This window comes from Cavia porcellus, unplaced genomic scaffold, assembly GCF_034190915.1.
Source record: "Cavia porcellus strain 051 isolate PalLab524CR breed Dunkin Hartley unplaced genomic scaffold, mCavPor4.1 scaffold_10, whole genome shotgun sequence".
Classification (NCBI taxonomy): Eukaryota; Metazoa; Chordata; class Mammalia; order Rodentia; family Caviidae; genus Cavia; species Cavia porcellus.
In genome coordinates this window covers 44,540,391-44,556,385 of record NW_026947493.1, presented here as the reverse complement: position 1 = coordinate 44,556,385, position 15,995 = coordinate 44,540,391, and the positions used below count along the sequence as shown (strand labels likewise).

Here is a 15,995-nt window from a genome sequence, read left to right as displayed (position 1 = left end):
TAAAACTCTCTTCTTTTAATCTCTGAAATCCATATGGCTTTCTCATAGTTTCTCTCAAGTACTATCTAAAGAATAGTTCTTGCAATCTCTCAGTGGGATCATAATTTTCTTCTTCCCTCACTGCCAAACATTTTCCTGTGCATCTTCAGATCCTAATAAATCACCAAGAGGCCTTGCCTGAATCCTAAACCAAGTTCTACCTTCCTGGTTATATGCTACATTACAGCACACTGTAACTTTCTTTATCATTATAATTTGTTTCTTGTCTTTTGCTTACCTGGTAAGATGGAAAACATCCCGAGGGTAATAACTACATCTATCTGTGTATTACAAACAGGTTTCTCATAGAGTTCCACTGAACCTTAGTCTCAAAAGCAAAGGATTGAGAATCCCTGACTATCTGGGAGTGAGGTATTGCTACGAGAGTAACAAACAGAATATTGAGGAAATCTGTATCTTTTACCATTCTTACTAAGAGAGGAGAGAATGCAGTAAGTCAACTGTATAATGTGAGAAATGGAAAATATAACTGAAACAAAATAAAGCAGAGTGAGAGGCTTGGGAGTTTCAGAGGTGAAGCAAAGATTGAATGGTCAGTTCTAATCAGAGTAGTCAGGGGAAACCTCACTGAAGGGTTATCATTTAAGCAAAAACTCAAAGGAAGAGGAGAGTAGTGTATGTGTATATCTAGGCAGAAGCATCTGATTGAGGGAAGAGCTCAGCTGGGTGTGTTCAAGGAATATTAAAAAGACAGAGTAGATCGTAAATGGAACAGCAAAAGGTCACAGCACTGAGCACTGAGAGGTTCACAGTTAAGGAGGCATTCTGTGGCATGCTGTGGGGTCTGGTAGGCCTTAACAAACCAGGTGGGCACAGGTGGGAGCAGGGGACCACTTACAGGAGAAAGATGAAAGTGGCTTGCCCTGGACCGCGAGTGGTAAGAAGCCACAAGGAAAGAGTACAGAGTCTGCAGGCTGAGACAAAAGATTGATGAGAGGGGCAGGGTAATGAACGTATTCAGTGGCAGAATGGATATAATCCTGAGATAGACAAGACAACTAGCAGAACACACTGCAGAGGACAGAACCAGGAACTTATTTCAAACATGAATTAAGCTCAGATGGTGGAAAGTGGTTCAGAAGATCACCACAAGAGAGAGAATGAAGACAGAAAATGAGAAGACCAAGACCTTAGCACCAGGACTCTCTCCAAGGAAGAAAAAGGAAAGAACAGTACTCCTCAAAACAGGATACAGTTTTACATCTGAATGTATCCTCCTCCAGAGAGAGTAAAGGCCTGCTTAAGATTATTCAGGTCTGAATTCAATAAGGTCCAACCTTCTTCATGCATGAACTGAAAAACATCTGTGGGCTCTAAAATTGGCCAGGAAATCTATTATGATCATAGCAGCCTGGCTATACAAACTATAGAAATCAACCAGTTTCTATTTTTAAAATCTAAAACTTTCAGAGTCAAAATAAAGTCAAGCCAGCCTTTTTAAGAGTTTAGTTTCTATGGATACATGTTATTGCACACAAAAAAAGGAGCGCTGAAGCTTTCATCTGGAAGAAAAATATGTTAATAATAGTTTAAAAATAAACATGTCGAAATTAAAAACCACAAAAGCCACAGTTTGTGTTAACATGCATTTGATACATGAATGGGGCTAACTTTATACAGCCTATTAGGGTTACCATCTTACATCTTATTCAAATTGAGATGATCCCTGAAATGTTCTTGTCAATATTGCTTTTCCAATTAGGAAGACAGCCAATTATTTTAAGTATATTTATGACCAAATACTATGATGACAAGGACAGATTTTATAGCATTTAGACTCTCCTTTGCTAGACATGTCTCTTTCATTTCTACATTAAAAATAAAAATTAAAATTAATGACAGAGTACTTCAAACAACTGATAGCTATGTAAGAGAATGCTGGTGTGACTGAGGCAAATTCGTATCTGCAAGGAGGGATTAACAAAGAGTCAGCACACATCACTGTGTGGAGACTCAACAATAATGTACATAAAAGGTCTTTTCTGTAACCCAGTAGTGTTATTTTTATCGTCTAAATTCACTGCCCATCACCCTGCCCCTCTCTATTATAAAGGTTTTCAGAATCTCAATGCTTCATGAGTCAGTGGGTCACATTGCACATTCACCAGGGTGATGATTTTAAGAATCTACAACATTTGAGAACAAACTCTACAGTACTTTCTTCTAACCCCCTGCACAAACACCCCAGTTAACTGAAAATTCTGTCTGTGGTAATTCATCAAGAAATTACAGTGTTTTCATCCATCATAACTAATTCATCATACACTGTATACTTTGTAGAGCTTGCATTGATTTTTTGTCTCCATCTCCAACGCTTCTATGCTACTCCAAGTTACATCCACTTACACCTCTACAGGTAGCAAAGATTGTGTATTAACCTCCTTACCATCGTGACTTTAAACTAGAGGTCCCCAACACTGTGCTACGGAATTGGACCACATATCACAAGGTGAAGAGCAGGCAAGCAAGCAAAGTTTATCTCTATGTATATCTACTCCTCACTGCTCACATCCATTCTTAAGCTCCTCCTGTCCTCAGATTCACAGGGCTTCAGGTTCTCACAGGAGTACAAATGCCAGTATAACCTGCATGTACAAAGAATCTAAGTTGTGCCTCCTTTGAATCATCCCAAAACCATCCACCACACACCTGTCCACATAAAAGCTGTCTTCTACAAAACCAAAACATCTGGAGATCGTTGCTTTATACTATGGCAAAAGATTTTCTTACAAACAAACCTGATTATTATGTGACTTCAGAGTATCACTGGAAAAACTGAATTTTTCAGTTTTGTCTGTTTAATTACTTTCAATTCACATTTTCTTTTCTAGTCCAGGTGGTATACCAATATTTTTTTTACCAAAAAAGTCAATTTAATTTCCATATCTTTGTCTGAACTGATAATAATTCTCTTTACTTGAATGTCATCTTTCCTCCCTTTCACTGTGACAAACACTACCATCTTACAGGAACTACTATATTGCTGACTATTCAATCCACGCTAATTTTTCCTCTTCTAAAATTCTTTTGCTCTAGTAGTCAGAATCATATTCAGTAATACATAAGCTGTGCTATACAACGTCAAATGGAGGGAAAGCAACAACCACATTAGAATAAAAGGGAACAAGGTTCAAATTCCACTGCTGTTACATTTGGGGAAGTTACTTGACCACTCTGAACTTTAGTTAATCAATCAATAAGATGGGGAATGAGTAGTGTGTATCTCATATTACCATTTTGCTAAGTGTATACAATGTAGGAAAATTAAGTATCTCACGCAATGACTATGCCTTGCTCTACATTGCTCCAAACAGTTGCACGCCACATAACTCTATTGCCAGTACGTCAAGTAGCCAATATTACCCCTCACTTTATATATTTTGACTTTTCCTCTCAACTAGACTTTAAGAAGGCAGGTATGATGAGTAACTCTTACTTAAGCCCCTACTTCATAGAAGTTATATATTAGTATTTCCCTATTCTTCCTGTCCCATCCTAGGATAAAACAGCTGTTACAAAATTGAGTCTTTGAATATACTATGAACTCTAATTAGAGACAATTTTTAAAATATCTGCTACATAAAGTAAATCCTTTATCATTTTACCTCTTATGCAGCAGTATGCTTATGGATACTATCTACGGCATTTCTTGGATTTGCTTCTGTGATATCTAGAGTGATATATTTCTTTTAGAACTCAGTCCAAAAAATGCAGTGTTACTTTTAAGAAAAAAATGCATTTTTCACAGGAATACTGATAAATATGTAACAGGTTATATTCTTTTTTATTTTGACTACCAGATAGATGAAGGCCAACTTTGGCAAAGTCTTTGAACCTGTTTACACAGAACCCTTTCCCTGAGAGTCTATAAACTCTATTCTAATACAGCGTTAGCATGTATTAGACATGGATAATTTCCTCCGATATATATTCTCTTCTTTTTCCTTTTAGTAATAAAACTTCCTGAATTTTAACTAGGCACTCACACCAGCTGGTGAGAACATTTCCTCAGCCTCTCTGTTGCTGAATAACTAATGAGGTGTGCACAGGAGTGACAGGATAGCTTCTGAATCACGCTCTCACACAGAAAATCTTACACTCTGCCTTTCCTTTCTTCCCCTTCTGGGGGTCATACATCTGACATATTGATGAGCCAATTTTGACCGTAGAGAAGAGGACAATATGCTAGAAAAAGACAGAAAAATACAAACTGGAGAAGACTCCTACCAAGCTGTCACTGTCAAACACTGCCCTGTAAACTCCAGGTTGAACGTCCATATGAATGAGAAACAGATCTCTCTTGTTTCATTCTTTGTTATTGTTATTTTTCACTAAAGAAGCTTCATCTACTTTGATTCCAGTTTTTAAATGAAGTTTAGCTTTTCCATACATTACTTCCAGTGATTTGTTGGATGAAATGATGGCGGTAAGTAAGAAGAAAAGCCGAGAAATAAAAGTAAATGGCACAGACACAGTGACCAGTTCAACACCTGGAGTCCCTGAGTCCTTACACTTCCTATACAGGTCTATCTTGAAGCAGAACAATCCTGTTTCAAATGTGTTCAATAGAAGACTACTAATTTGCATTTGTTTAGAGCCTATTTTACTTCAAAACTGTCACATCTTACATAGGAAGAAATGAAAGGCGAATTTTCTCTATTTCAGGTTCCAAAAAAAGGCAGGTTTCTGGACTCTAGCCAAATTGAAGGAGGTAAGCTATGGAAAGGCATGGAAAGAGGCCATGCATACATGGCAGTGATCTTAGATCACTGTTGGTCATGTGACTGGACTTTCAAAAAATTAAAACAGCAATGAACAATTAATAAGTCAAATATTACAGGAAGAGCTGTAAGAAAAAATAATGATCCCTCTTTTCCCCTCATGTCGCTCTGCCAACTTGACTTTTTCTTGGGTTTTTACCCACGTACACTGTTATTCTCATTTGCACAAATATGGCTTTATTCTTAGACTATCAAGAACAAAAAATACAGTCAAATAATATTCAGATACTGTAGAGCATAATATTCTTTAGTGTAGATGTACAAAATTTTAAGCATCCATACTCTTTAACTGAGAAAAAGTTTAACTAGTCTACTGATATAAGTAAAATAAAATTTATACTTGTTATATATGTGGAGATCAATTTTCATTAGTTTTAATTTCACAGTGTATCCCCAAATCCTTCTAATTTTCTCTGTCACCACCATCTTCACTGCAGTCCAAATTATCATCACTGCTCCCCTGGAGGATCAGAATTTCTTCTAACTATTCTTGACTTTTCCCCTTTGTACTCTTTAAAACCTATCTTTACAAAAACATGGCCTTTCAAACCCTAAATTTGGATGATATCATTCAAAATCTCCCAATTGGTTTTTATTGATTTAAGAATGAAGTCCAACTTCTTCCAAAGCATCACAATGTACAATGCTTCCACGGCTCTTCCTGACAAGCTCCTGCTGATGTCTCTGACTCATCTGGCCACCTGGCCTTTTCTTTTTCCTTTGGGACCTCACAATCACTTCCTTTTAACCAGATGTTTCCCATCATTTTCAAATGGAAGCATCTACCTGTTATTCAGAAACAAGCTTTCTTAAAAGAGGCTTTTTCTGACCACCCGGTCGAAAGGCACCACCCTGGCACTGCCTATCACACCTATTTTGAGTTCTCTGTAACTCTTTTCAAAGTTTGAGTACACTACTTTTTAGAGATTTATTTACTTCTTTGCTGTCTCCTCCACACGAATATGAACATCATGAGAGGAAAAATCTTGTCTGCCTTGCTCCTGGCTATATTCCTGGTACCTAGGACAGTGTTTGGCACATAGAAAGCACCTGACAAACAAATGGCAAATGAATATACCAAATGATCAAGTTAGAATGCATATTTTCCATATGCATTCTGATTAAAGCCTTCTGTTCCTTTTGCTGGAAGAAAAGGGGAAAAGGGCTATCATGTAATTTTAAAATCTGACTTCAGAATTAGATACTCTGCATTTAAAACAACTCTTTAACTACAAAGTGGTTATTTTTCTGAAAATTTTGGAAATAACAGTTTATTGGCTTGCAAAAGTTCAAATGAGAAAGTAAGACACTAAAAAAATATTTATATGGTTAGAATGTGTTGCCTCAAAACTTATTTGCTGCAAACTTACTCCCCAAATTCACATATAAATGAAGAGTATTTGAAGTGCGGCTTTCAGGAAGTAATTCACATTAATAATTAAATCATGGGGTAGAACCCCATGATGCTGTTAGTGTTTTTCAAACAAGAGGAAGTGAGAACTGAGCTAGTAGGCTTGCTCTGTGCACCGCGTCACACCCTCCTACATGGAAATGCAGTAAGCAGGCACGGAACCCATTCCAGCTCCTTGATGCTGGAATTTCTAGCATCCAGACCAGGAAATAATAACTTCTAGATAAAGTACAGCACTTAATCTCAGGAGTTTTCTCATAGTAACATTAAACATACTATACCATTTATATAAATACTACCATTATTTCAAATATCCTAACATATAAATGAAGAAAATAATTTTAATTTTACATCTGAATAATATTTTCAGTAGTAATTATATGTAAATTTATACGAACTCTACCTTTTTATAACTGAGTATTCTCTGACATATGCGCTCAATTCTTTCACTGCAAATGGCATGGAATTTACTCTGAAGGTCAGCAGGAATCACTTCATTTAGAGAATTAAGGCTGGAGCAGTTTTGTATGAAATGATCATCACTTTTAGCCAGGGCTTCAAGAATCTGTAGTGATAAAACACACACAAAACAAGGTAAACTTCAAAAGTAGACACACATATAATTTTCACAAGTTTACACTACAGTGTGACTTTTCTATATGCTTTTGTTGTTGTCGTTCTGTATGGTTTTGTTGTTGTCATTCTGTATGCTTTTCTTGTTGTCCTGCTGTTGTTAGAAGCTCCCCAGGAATTCCATGTTCAGGGAGACACTGTCAGTGAAGTGGTTTGACGTGTCTGGCTAGAATCTCAGGTTTCACCTTCTGCTGACTATAAAAGCCTTCCTGGGGATGCAAAGGGACTTCAAAGGCTCCCTGTTGCATAAATCAGTACATTCTGATGTGGGAACACATCTCTGATTTACTCAGAGTGACTCAGAACATTATTTTTCTCAACTGGGTAGTAGAACAAAAAAGCTAAGGAAATGCAATAATATCTTTACTTGTAACTGAGAGCCAAACACATACTATGTAATTAAAAAATGCTTGCTAAAGGGATGGATAAATGAAACATTGCCTTGGTAAAGACTAAATTGATATTTATGCAATGTCTGAGCTCTAGATAGTTGATAAAGTATCAGACCATATCCATGAGATGTTTGCAACTAGCAAATATTCTTGCATATTTGAATGTCGTAAATCCATGTGTGAGCGTACATTAGATCATTAGATCAATGAGAATTTCAAATAAATTGAAAATTAAGCACTATATTAACTTTTACTTTAAAAATCAGAAATCACAATGATGAATTATACCTTTAAACAATACTTTTTATAACATTCTATAAGACAAAATGTGTCAAGGTTGTATTTTCTTCAGCTCTCTTACCACCTCCACTTCTCTGTTAAGCCAGAGAATAGCTGCCTTGATCCTCAGCAGTGTGGTCCTGGCTACATTTCTTAGCTTCTTTGACTCTTTTCATGTGTAAAATGGAAATGCTATCTACAGTACTAGTTTATACAGTTATTGCATAAAGAATAATGCATATATTTTTAAAAACTTGAAATAGCTGGAAAATAAGATAAAATGATTATAATAAGCTGGCTCTGGACTCTTACATGGATCCTATTCATTGTGTAACACAGTTGAAAAGAGATGTTGTTTTGAAATTATGTACTTTGTCTCAATAGTGGCAAAAAGAAGAGATACTTTAAATAGACTTTCAAAATATAAAACAAAAAAGGATAAAATATTTATTTTTAAAATAGTTCATTTGGATTTCTGTATTAATTTCTCACATTACATATTTTTTTTAAAAAAATACATGGGAAAATGGTAACTACCTGAACTGAAGATTATTTGAAACAAGAATTTAAGAAATACAGTCTGGGAATCTATATCTCGTTTTCTTACTTGTAATAGCTGACTTCTCTCAGGATGATATAAAAGTAGAATGAAATGCTAAAGCCCAGGACTTTAGATGATATAGTAATATGGCTATTCAAAAGCCCAGGAAAAGAAGCACAGAGCGACTTCTTTATACATATTTAATCCACTGAATATCAACTACCTTCTTCTCTCCTCATATTGGCTTTCCCCTAAGGACCATATGATGATATTCTTCAAAATGAGAATTATACAAATGTTGTGGACCTATTCATAAACTGATCTCTAACTTCCTCTAATTTTTGACAAAACGTTTGAAATTTCTTACAATATATGTATTTTGTAGCTTCAAATATTCATCAGAGTGTAATGTACATTAAGAAAAAAAGTCCTATAAAAACCATCTGAAACATATTCACAATACTTCACTAACAGAACAAACTTAACCAATACAATGATCTTTGATACAGTAACACTTTACTGAAGAGTCCCATTGAAACGCTGTGCTCAAGAAAGATCAAAAAGAGGAAGACAGCACATAATAATGGGAGCAAAGAGTAAGTTGCATGATCTCTCAGCCACAGCGTGTATAGCCATTCTCTTTTTTAACAGTGGGAGGGTGGAAAAGATTAATTGCTTTGTAAATAAAAAACGAAGACCCCCGTAGCCACGGGCCACTCATACCTTGGCAGTTAAGCTGAAGAAGCCTTTGGGCTCGATCATCTTCTCCACCACGTTGCACTTGATCCCAGCTGTGCTGTCGTACTCGTACACCACCCCATACTCCAGGTGGACGTTGTCCACCGTCAGACTCACGTGCTCCTTCTTCCCATCAATGATGGCCATGGTGTTGAACTTATCAATCACCTCTGGAATACAGAGGATTTGAAATCAGCAAATTCATGAAGGGTTGGTTCACTCCCTCATAAATTGTGAGTCTCTAGGTAATTTTTAAAGAACAGTTAAACCGGGGCTGGGGATTTAGCTCAGCGGCGTAAGCACCTGGCCTTGCAAGCAGGCGGTTGTGAGTTTGATCCCCGGTACCAGAAAAAAGAAAAAGAAAAAGAATAGTTAAACCCGGTGTGCTAAATGAAGCACCAATTCTTAACAGTTTGAAAAACAAAAACAATTTTTTCAAAAAAACAACTGTGAATAGTCAATATCTCACTATCTTAATATGACCAGTAGAATCTGTATAATTCACTTTGCACTGTGGACCATTTCCAAGATTATTTATACTAACACAAACACTATAGATATAATTATACATTTCCTGATTATTAACAGAACGTGTGATTTTCTCAAAGCAGCAAAAACCACTAAAAATATTGCCAAATTGAAGAAGTAGAAAGGATATGAAGGAATCATTTTTTCAGCAGAGAAAATACCTAAATTGCATCCTGAAGACAGAGGTCATTGAGAAAATTTGTCACTGATTCCTACACTAGAATTTCTATCTGGATGTCAGCCTATATGCTTTTTAAGCTTATAATCAGTCAGCTGATGAAAAAATACCTAACATCTCCAGTGAGAAACTATTGGGAGACCTAAATGTAAACATTAAAAAAAATATTACTTTATTTAAAACAAAAAGTCTTATAATGGGACAGCAAGCCATAAAAATTAAATAGACCAAAACAGCATATCAGTTTACCTTAAGGTGAGTAAGACCCACAATAGGCAGAAATGAATTTCTATCACATCATCCAATCTACCTTTCAATTTACTCCAGATAAAGAATAAAACCTCAAGATAAGACATCTGAGTCTCCCCTATTTGGAACAAAAGAAACTATATATTATCACAACAACTTAATTGCTCAAAGAGGATGAGATATTTCTGACATTGCTAAAAGGATGATAGTATCCAACTATGAAGCCTCTAGAAATGAGGAAAAAACAAGTTTCCTAGGTAACCTCTAGTCGGACAGTGTATACAGATATTATGCAATAAAAATGTATACTTGTTCCTTGGCCCATGTTCTGGAAAAGAGGCTTCTAAAATTCTTATAATTCACTGAGCAATAGAAATGACAAGGATATCTTTGTGTCTCCCTTCGGGCATACTCAAGTTTATAAGGATGAGGTGCTTCTTGGAGTGCTTCTAAATGCTTCAACTGGTTGTAAGAGTGATCAGCTATGTGATTATGCTCTGGAACTTTTAGGATCCCCAGCTCCTCTGTTCAATCACCCACAGTCAGAAATAAAGTCACTCTTGTCATATAATGGACTTCCATAAAATTCCCAAAATGAACAGAGATAGGAGAGCTTCCAAACAGGAGAACACATCCACATACCAGGAGGAAGGCACTCATGGAGACAGAGCTCCCGGGCTCGGGAGCCTTCCAGGCCCTAAGTATTCTCATTTGCTGTTCGTTTTGTACCCTTTGTAATAGGGAAATTTGTACTTAAAGTCCAGTTGGCCAGAAATAAGGTAGAAACCTGGGACTTGCAAAAGGTATATAAAGTGAGGGCAGTCTTGTCAGACTGATCCCTTCACCCTGAGGCCTGTGCCAACTCCTGGCCATCACTGTGAAAATGGTACCGTGGAATGCCCAGCTGGTGTCTGGAGAGTAGGAAAATGGCTTGGTGTGGGGAAAAAAAATCTCCACATATATGGTGTCAGAAATGTTGGCAGTAATATCTGCTCAAATAGAAGATTAACTGGCTGCAATGGTTTGGAAGAATATAGTGGTATAATAAAAATTGATAGACACCTATAAATAATACAAATGGAAAGGGACTAGGAAAACGCAAGCGAGGGCTCAAGGACTTCTGTTTAAAAAGTTCTGAAACATAACTCAAGGTACTTGTCAAATGCAGACATAATGTAATTGCCTCAGTTGCCCTTGGCAAAGAAGCCACTGACTATGGCCATTTGTTGCTGGATGGCTCCACTGAGGAAACAGAAATGTCAAGATCTTTCTTTTTTTTTTTCTTTTTGAGATGCAGTTTCACTATGCAGTTCAGGGTGGCCTTGAACTCAATTTTGCAGCCCAGGCTTGCTTCAAACTCACAGCGATCCTCCTGCCTCAGCCTCCCAAGTGCTGGAATTACAGGTGTGAGCTAACACACCTGGCTAACAAGATCTTTAATAAAAGTGTGTTCTCTCTCTCTCTCTCTCTTTCCTCACCCCCACTGTTTGTCTCTTTTCTGTCCATGTTAGAATACAGAAAAAGTTCCTTAAATCAAAACATATTTTTACAGGAACTATGGACCTTCCAGACTAGGTTTTCTCAAATTTTAATAAGCACCCAGATTAGATCTTGCCACAACAGGAATTCTGATTCCACAGCTTCAGGGCAGAGGCCCTGCACAGCTGTCACGTACAGTGATGCTCCTACTGATGCTGCTCTGCTGGTCGTTGTGCCACATGGGAAAAGCAGAGTCCAACAACCTTCGACTCCAAACAAAGAAACGGCATAATCTGAGTCTGAATCTCCACTCTATCACTTATTTAGTCTAGCCCTCGAACTTTGTAGGCCTTAATTTACAAAAGAAATAGTAATGATCAGACCTACTTGATGAAATTTTCTGATTTGATGACTAAGTGAAATATGCACATAAACCACTTAAAATTTACTACTAAACAAGATCTGGCTATTTTGTGATAGCTACCAGAAATTACTACTTACATATTTGACATGACATCTACTTGGTGATAATCACTTAAGATTTAAAAACATAGCTTGAGCATAGACCTTTAAGATTTGGAAGCAGACACAGAGAATAAAATGACACTATAGTTAGGGATTTAGCTCAGTGGCATAAGTGCCTGCCTGGCAAGCACAAAGTCACGAGTTCGATCCCCAGTACAAAAAACAAAATAAAACAAAAAATGACACTATCAGCAGCTGAGAATAAAAAGAAGGCACCCACCTTCTACTTTGCAGTCAAAAGCATCCCCTGATTCCTCTCCAGGAGCTTTGGAGTTAGATTTCTGGAGGTCCTCCTGAGCACTCTCAATGCTATTATAAACCCACTGTATGGAATCTTGCTAAAAAAGAGGGGGAAAGGAACCTCAGAGGAATTAGTGTTTCCTACAATGCATATCCATTTCATAAACCTGCTTTAGAAGCTGACCATCTTATTACTCTAACTTGTGTAAAATTAATAAAATTTAAAAGAGAAAAAATCCTCACAGGGGAAATTCAATGGCAATTTAATAAAATGACTTTCTTCAAGTTTAAATTTTCTCCCAAAGATATGTTTTATGTAAATTTATTTTCCAAAGATGTGTTCCAAAATACTGCCTAGTTTAAATGTCTCAAGTATATCTTTAAACTGATATAAATCATATTTTAAAGTAAGCATATTTTGGATGGACAATATTTTGATGAATCAATTATCTGTAACTATATGAATAGTTAGATATCCTAAAAACCACATATATTTTAATATATTTAACACTGTTTTAAATTAAATCAATATGAAAACTATAACATCTCATTTGTTTCCAAGTCATGTAACTATCTTTTTCATTTTTCCATGTCATAAATCATCCTTTTTAAATGAAATGCCAGTTCCAATCTAATTTTGAGAATGAACAGAGATCAAACGGCTACCAAATAAATACCTCAAGGATTGTATTACTTTAAGGTTTATAGGTTTCCCAGAAAACATAACAAACTATTGTGTCACTGAATTGACACAATATGTAGTACGAGTATCCATTTTTTCTCTTATATTAGCTTTACAATTATATTTAATTATAACACTTCCATAAATCATTAAACAGCAGTTAAGAAGTTCAGAGTATAGTGTAGTCTGGTGGTAGACCACGTGCTTAGAAGGCACAGGACTTTGGTTCAACCCACGGCACAAAAAATAAATAAATAAACAAAAGTGCTTGCTAACTTAATCACTGGTGTGTTCACTAATGTGCTAAATCCAAAGTATCCACAGAATACTTCTGTTTTGCCTTCCTACAGAACCCTGGGCCTGGCATTGTGACCCAATTTTTCCAAAGAGACACTAGCAAGTACCAATCATGTAGAGGGATTATTGCTGGTAATATTCCTTTCTAAAGTCCAGACACCATGCAGAAAGGGAAATTCTGGTAGAGACTCAAAAGGGAAGCCATACGAGGATTTATGAAGGACAGCTCAACATATAAAGTAGGATACCAGGAAGAGAGGAACCAGGTACTCAGGAGCTCCAGAAAAAGTCACATCAGCACCTTCACTGAAATCATCACATAGTCAAATACAGAAAAATAACTGCTGCCATATTAGGTCACCAAGATGTGGGGTCACCTGTTTTGCTGCAATAGATACCTGAGAGAGAGCACATTACTCAATGAATTTTTCTACCTTCTTTATTGCTCTTTTTAATCATCTCACTGATCAACATCTCTCCCAGAGGCAGCAAAGAGAGTGACAAAGAATAAAATACAAATATTTCAGCTTGGAAACTTATTAAAATTCTGGTGGAAGGGAAAACTAGAAAACTTAGAAGATTCTTGAAAAATACATGCAATCACGTAGTTCAACAAATATTTATTGAGCTGTTATCAGAGAAACCTAGACTTTATGTGTAAGTTCCAATTTGTTACACTAGTTTTGACCTTATTAGAAAGCAGAACTGTTAAGCAAGTTTCATGTAAATTCACTATTTTGCAGGGTATCAGGCCTATGACAAAACATTTGTCCCTCTTCCTGGTTTGGACACAAAATCGTATTCTCAAATCCAAAAGAGTATGTCCCATTCACAACAAGAAAAATACAAAATGCCTTGAAAAATCCCTGCTGCATCTAGTTGACACATCGAGAGAAATTTTTGTTGCAGTCTATTTCTTGTTTTTTGTCATGAGATAAACCCGGCTTTTCTGTTGCACTTAGGCATCAAAGGATAAAGCTTAAAATTTTAAACATTGGCAAGCACATGTTGATAGCTTCTGTTAAAAGCTAAATCCTGTTACCAAAATGAGTATATACAAAAAGATCAGATTATCAAGTCCACAATTTTTACTTTTTCATAGAAATTTTATAATGAAGTATAATTTATATTTTATATTTATTTTTATTTTTATATTTAATTTTATATTGAAGTATAACTTATATATTCAGATAGATATACAATGATTATCATATATTCTAAAGTGACCACAAGAAACAGCTCAAACCTTTGAATTTCAATTTGATAGTTCTTTCTTCTGTTGAGACATAATCTCACTATGTAGTTTAGGATAGCTTTGAGCTCACTATGTGGCCCAGGCCTGTCTCAAACTTGCAGCAATCTTCCTGCTTGGCCTCCTGAGAGCCAGCCAGGATTGCAGGCTTAAGAGTGTGTACCACCATATCTGGCAGTGTGATACAGTCTTGTCAAAGTGAATACGAAAATACCCCAGATCACTTTTTTTGTTTGTTTGTTTTTTGGCACCGGGGATCGAACTCATGACTTGCCAGGCAGACACTTATACTGCTGAGCGAAATCCTGGACTCCCAAATCACTTTTTAAACAAGTAGTAACACTGAAACAAAATGCAACCATTTAAACACAACTTTAAGTAACTATGCAGGTAGAACTCATGACATTTACAACTCTGTGTTCCAATTTGAAATTAGAATTGGAAAACCCACAAACATCTCGGGGGCTATCTTATCCAGTCTCTTAGGCCTTCCTAGCAAGTTTGAAATTAGATCCAGATAAACTGAAGAGCAGTTTACCTTCATTGGACGCCTGTATTTCCTGCAAGCTGTCAAGTGTGCGATGACGCTGTCATGTGACTCTTTGCTGACATTGATACCATTTACTTTGATAATACACTGTCCAGGGTGAAGGCCAGCTGCTGCAGCCACGGTGCCTTTAAACACAAATGGGAATGTTGCCAAAACAGAATTTCAGGATAAGATTCATCTTTATCATATACAGAACAATGGAAGTAATTTTAAAACACAATAAAGGTCTGGTTAGTATGTCCCTGGTAAAGTTGGGTCTGATAGCATTGTCCTCTCCACTTTTTCTGGCTTTTTTCTCAGTTCATTCAAATTATGATTAACCCAATATTGTCCCACCTCCCCAAGAGCTAGTTTGAAGGAATACAGCAAAGTGACCTTTACAATGCTAATCAGTTATTTTTCCTTTTAATTGCCTAATCGATCTAATTTTCTAAATATACATATGTAGTAAGGAAATGTGAAAACACTAACTGCACAGGAAGTCTTCAAAGAATCAACAACTGGGAACTCATACTATTGAAAATTTTTTGCGCTTCAAAAGAAATCACCAACAAAGTGAAAAAAAAAAAAAAAAACCCTACAGAATGGGAAAGAATTTTAGCCAGCAACCCCTCAGACAAAGGACTTATATCCAGAACATATAAAGAATTGAAAAACATCAAGCCCCCAAATTCAAAGACCCTCTCCAAAAATGAGTATTTGAGATGAACACACAGTTCTCAGATGAAGATATACAAATGGCAAATAAATATATGAAGAAATGTTCACCATCACTGGGCAGTCAAGAAATACAAATTAAAGCAGCACTGAGATTTCATCTCACTCCAGAAAGAATAGCTGCCATCAAAAAATCAACTGATAACAGATGCTGGTGAGGCGGGGGGGGGGGGGGGGGGGCGCTGTTGGTGGGAGTGTAGACCGGTGTAGCCACTATGGAAATCAGTGTGGAGATTTCTCAGAAGTCTAGGATTGGAAGTTCAAATCAATCCAGCTATTCACCCCTGGGTATTTTCCCAGAAAAACTGAAAAAGTCATTATCACAGTAATATATGTGCACCCACATTCATATCACTACAATTTGTAATAGCTAAACCTTGGAAACAACCAAAATGCCCATCAACCGCAGAGTGGATGAAAAAGATGAGGTATTTTTATACCATGGAATACCACTCAGCTATAA

General features: G+C 36.5%; 1 protein-coding gene across 1 annotated transcript in view; it reads right to left on the bottom strand.

Moving 5' to 3' along the window:
* Prex2 (phosphatidylinositol-3,4,5-trisphosphate dependent Rac exchange factor 2) overlaps nt 1–15,995 on the bottom strand; it is a 310,793-nt gene that overhangs the window by 126,610 nt on the left and 168,188 nt on the right. The window contains exons 20-23 of the mRNA XM_063257426.1: nt 14,804–14,940; nt 12,015–12,132; nt 8,821–9,005; nt 6,656–6,817 (exon numbers count right to left, since the gene is read on the bottom strand). Coding sequence (XP_063113496.1) covers nt 6,656–6,817; nt 8,821–9,005; nt 12,015–12,132; nt 14,804–14,940 — 602 coding nt within the window. The remainder of the gene's footprint in view (nt 1–6,655; nt 6,818–8,820; nt 9,006–12,014; nt 12,133–14,803; nt 14,941–15,995) is intronic.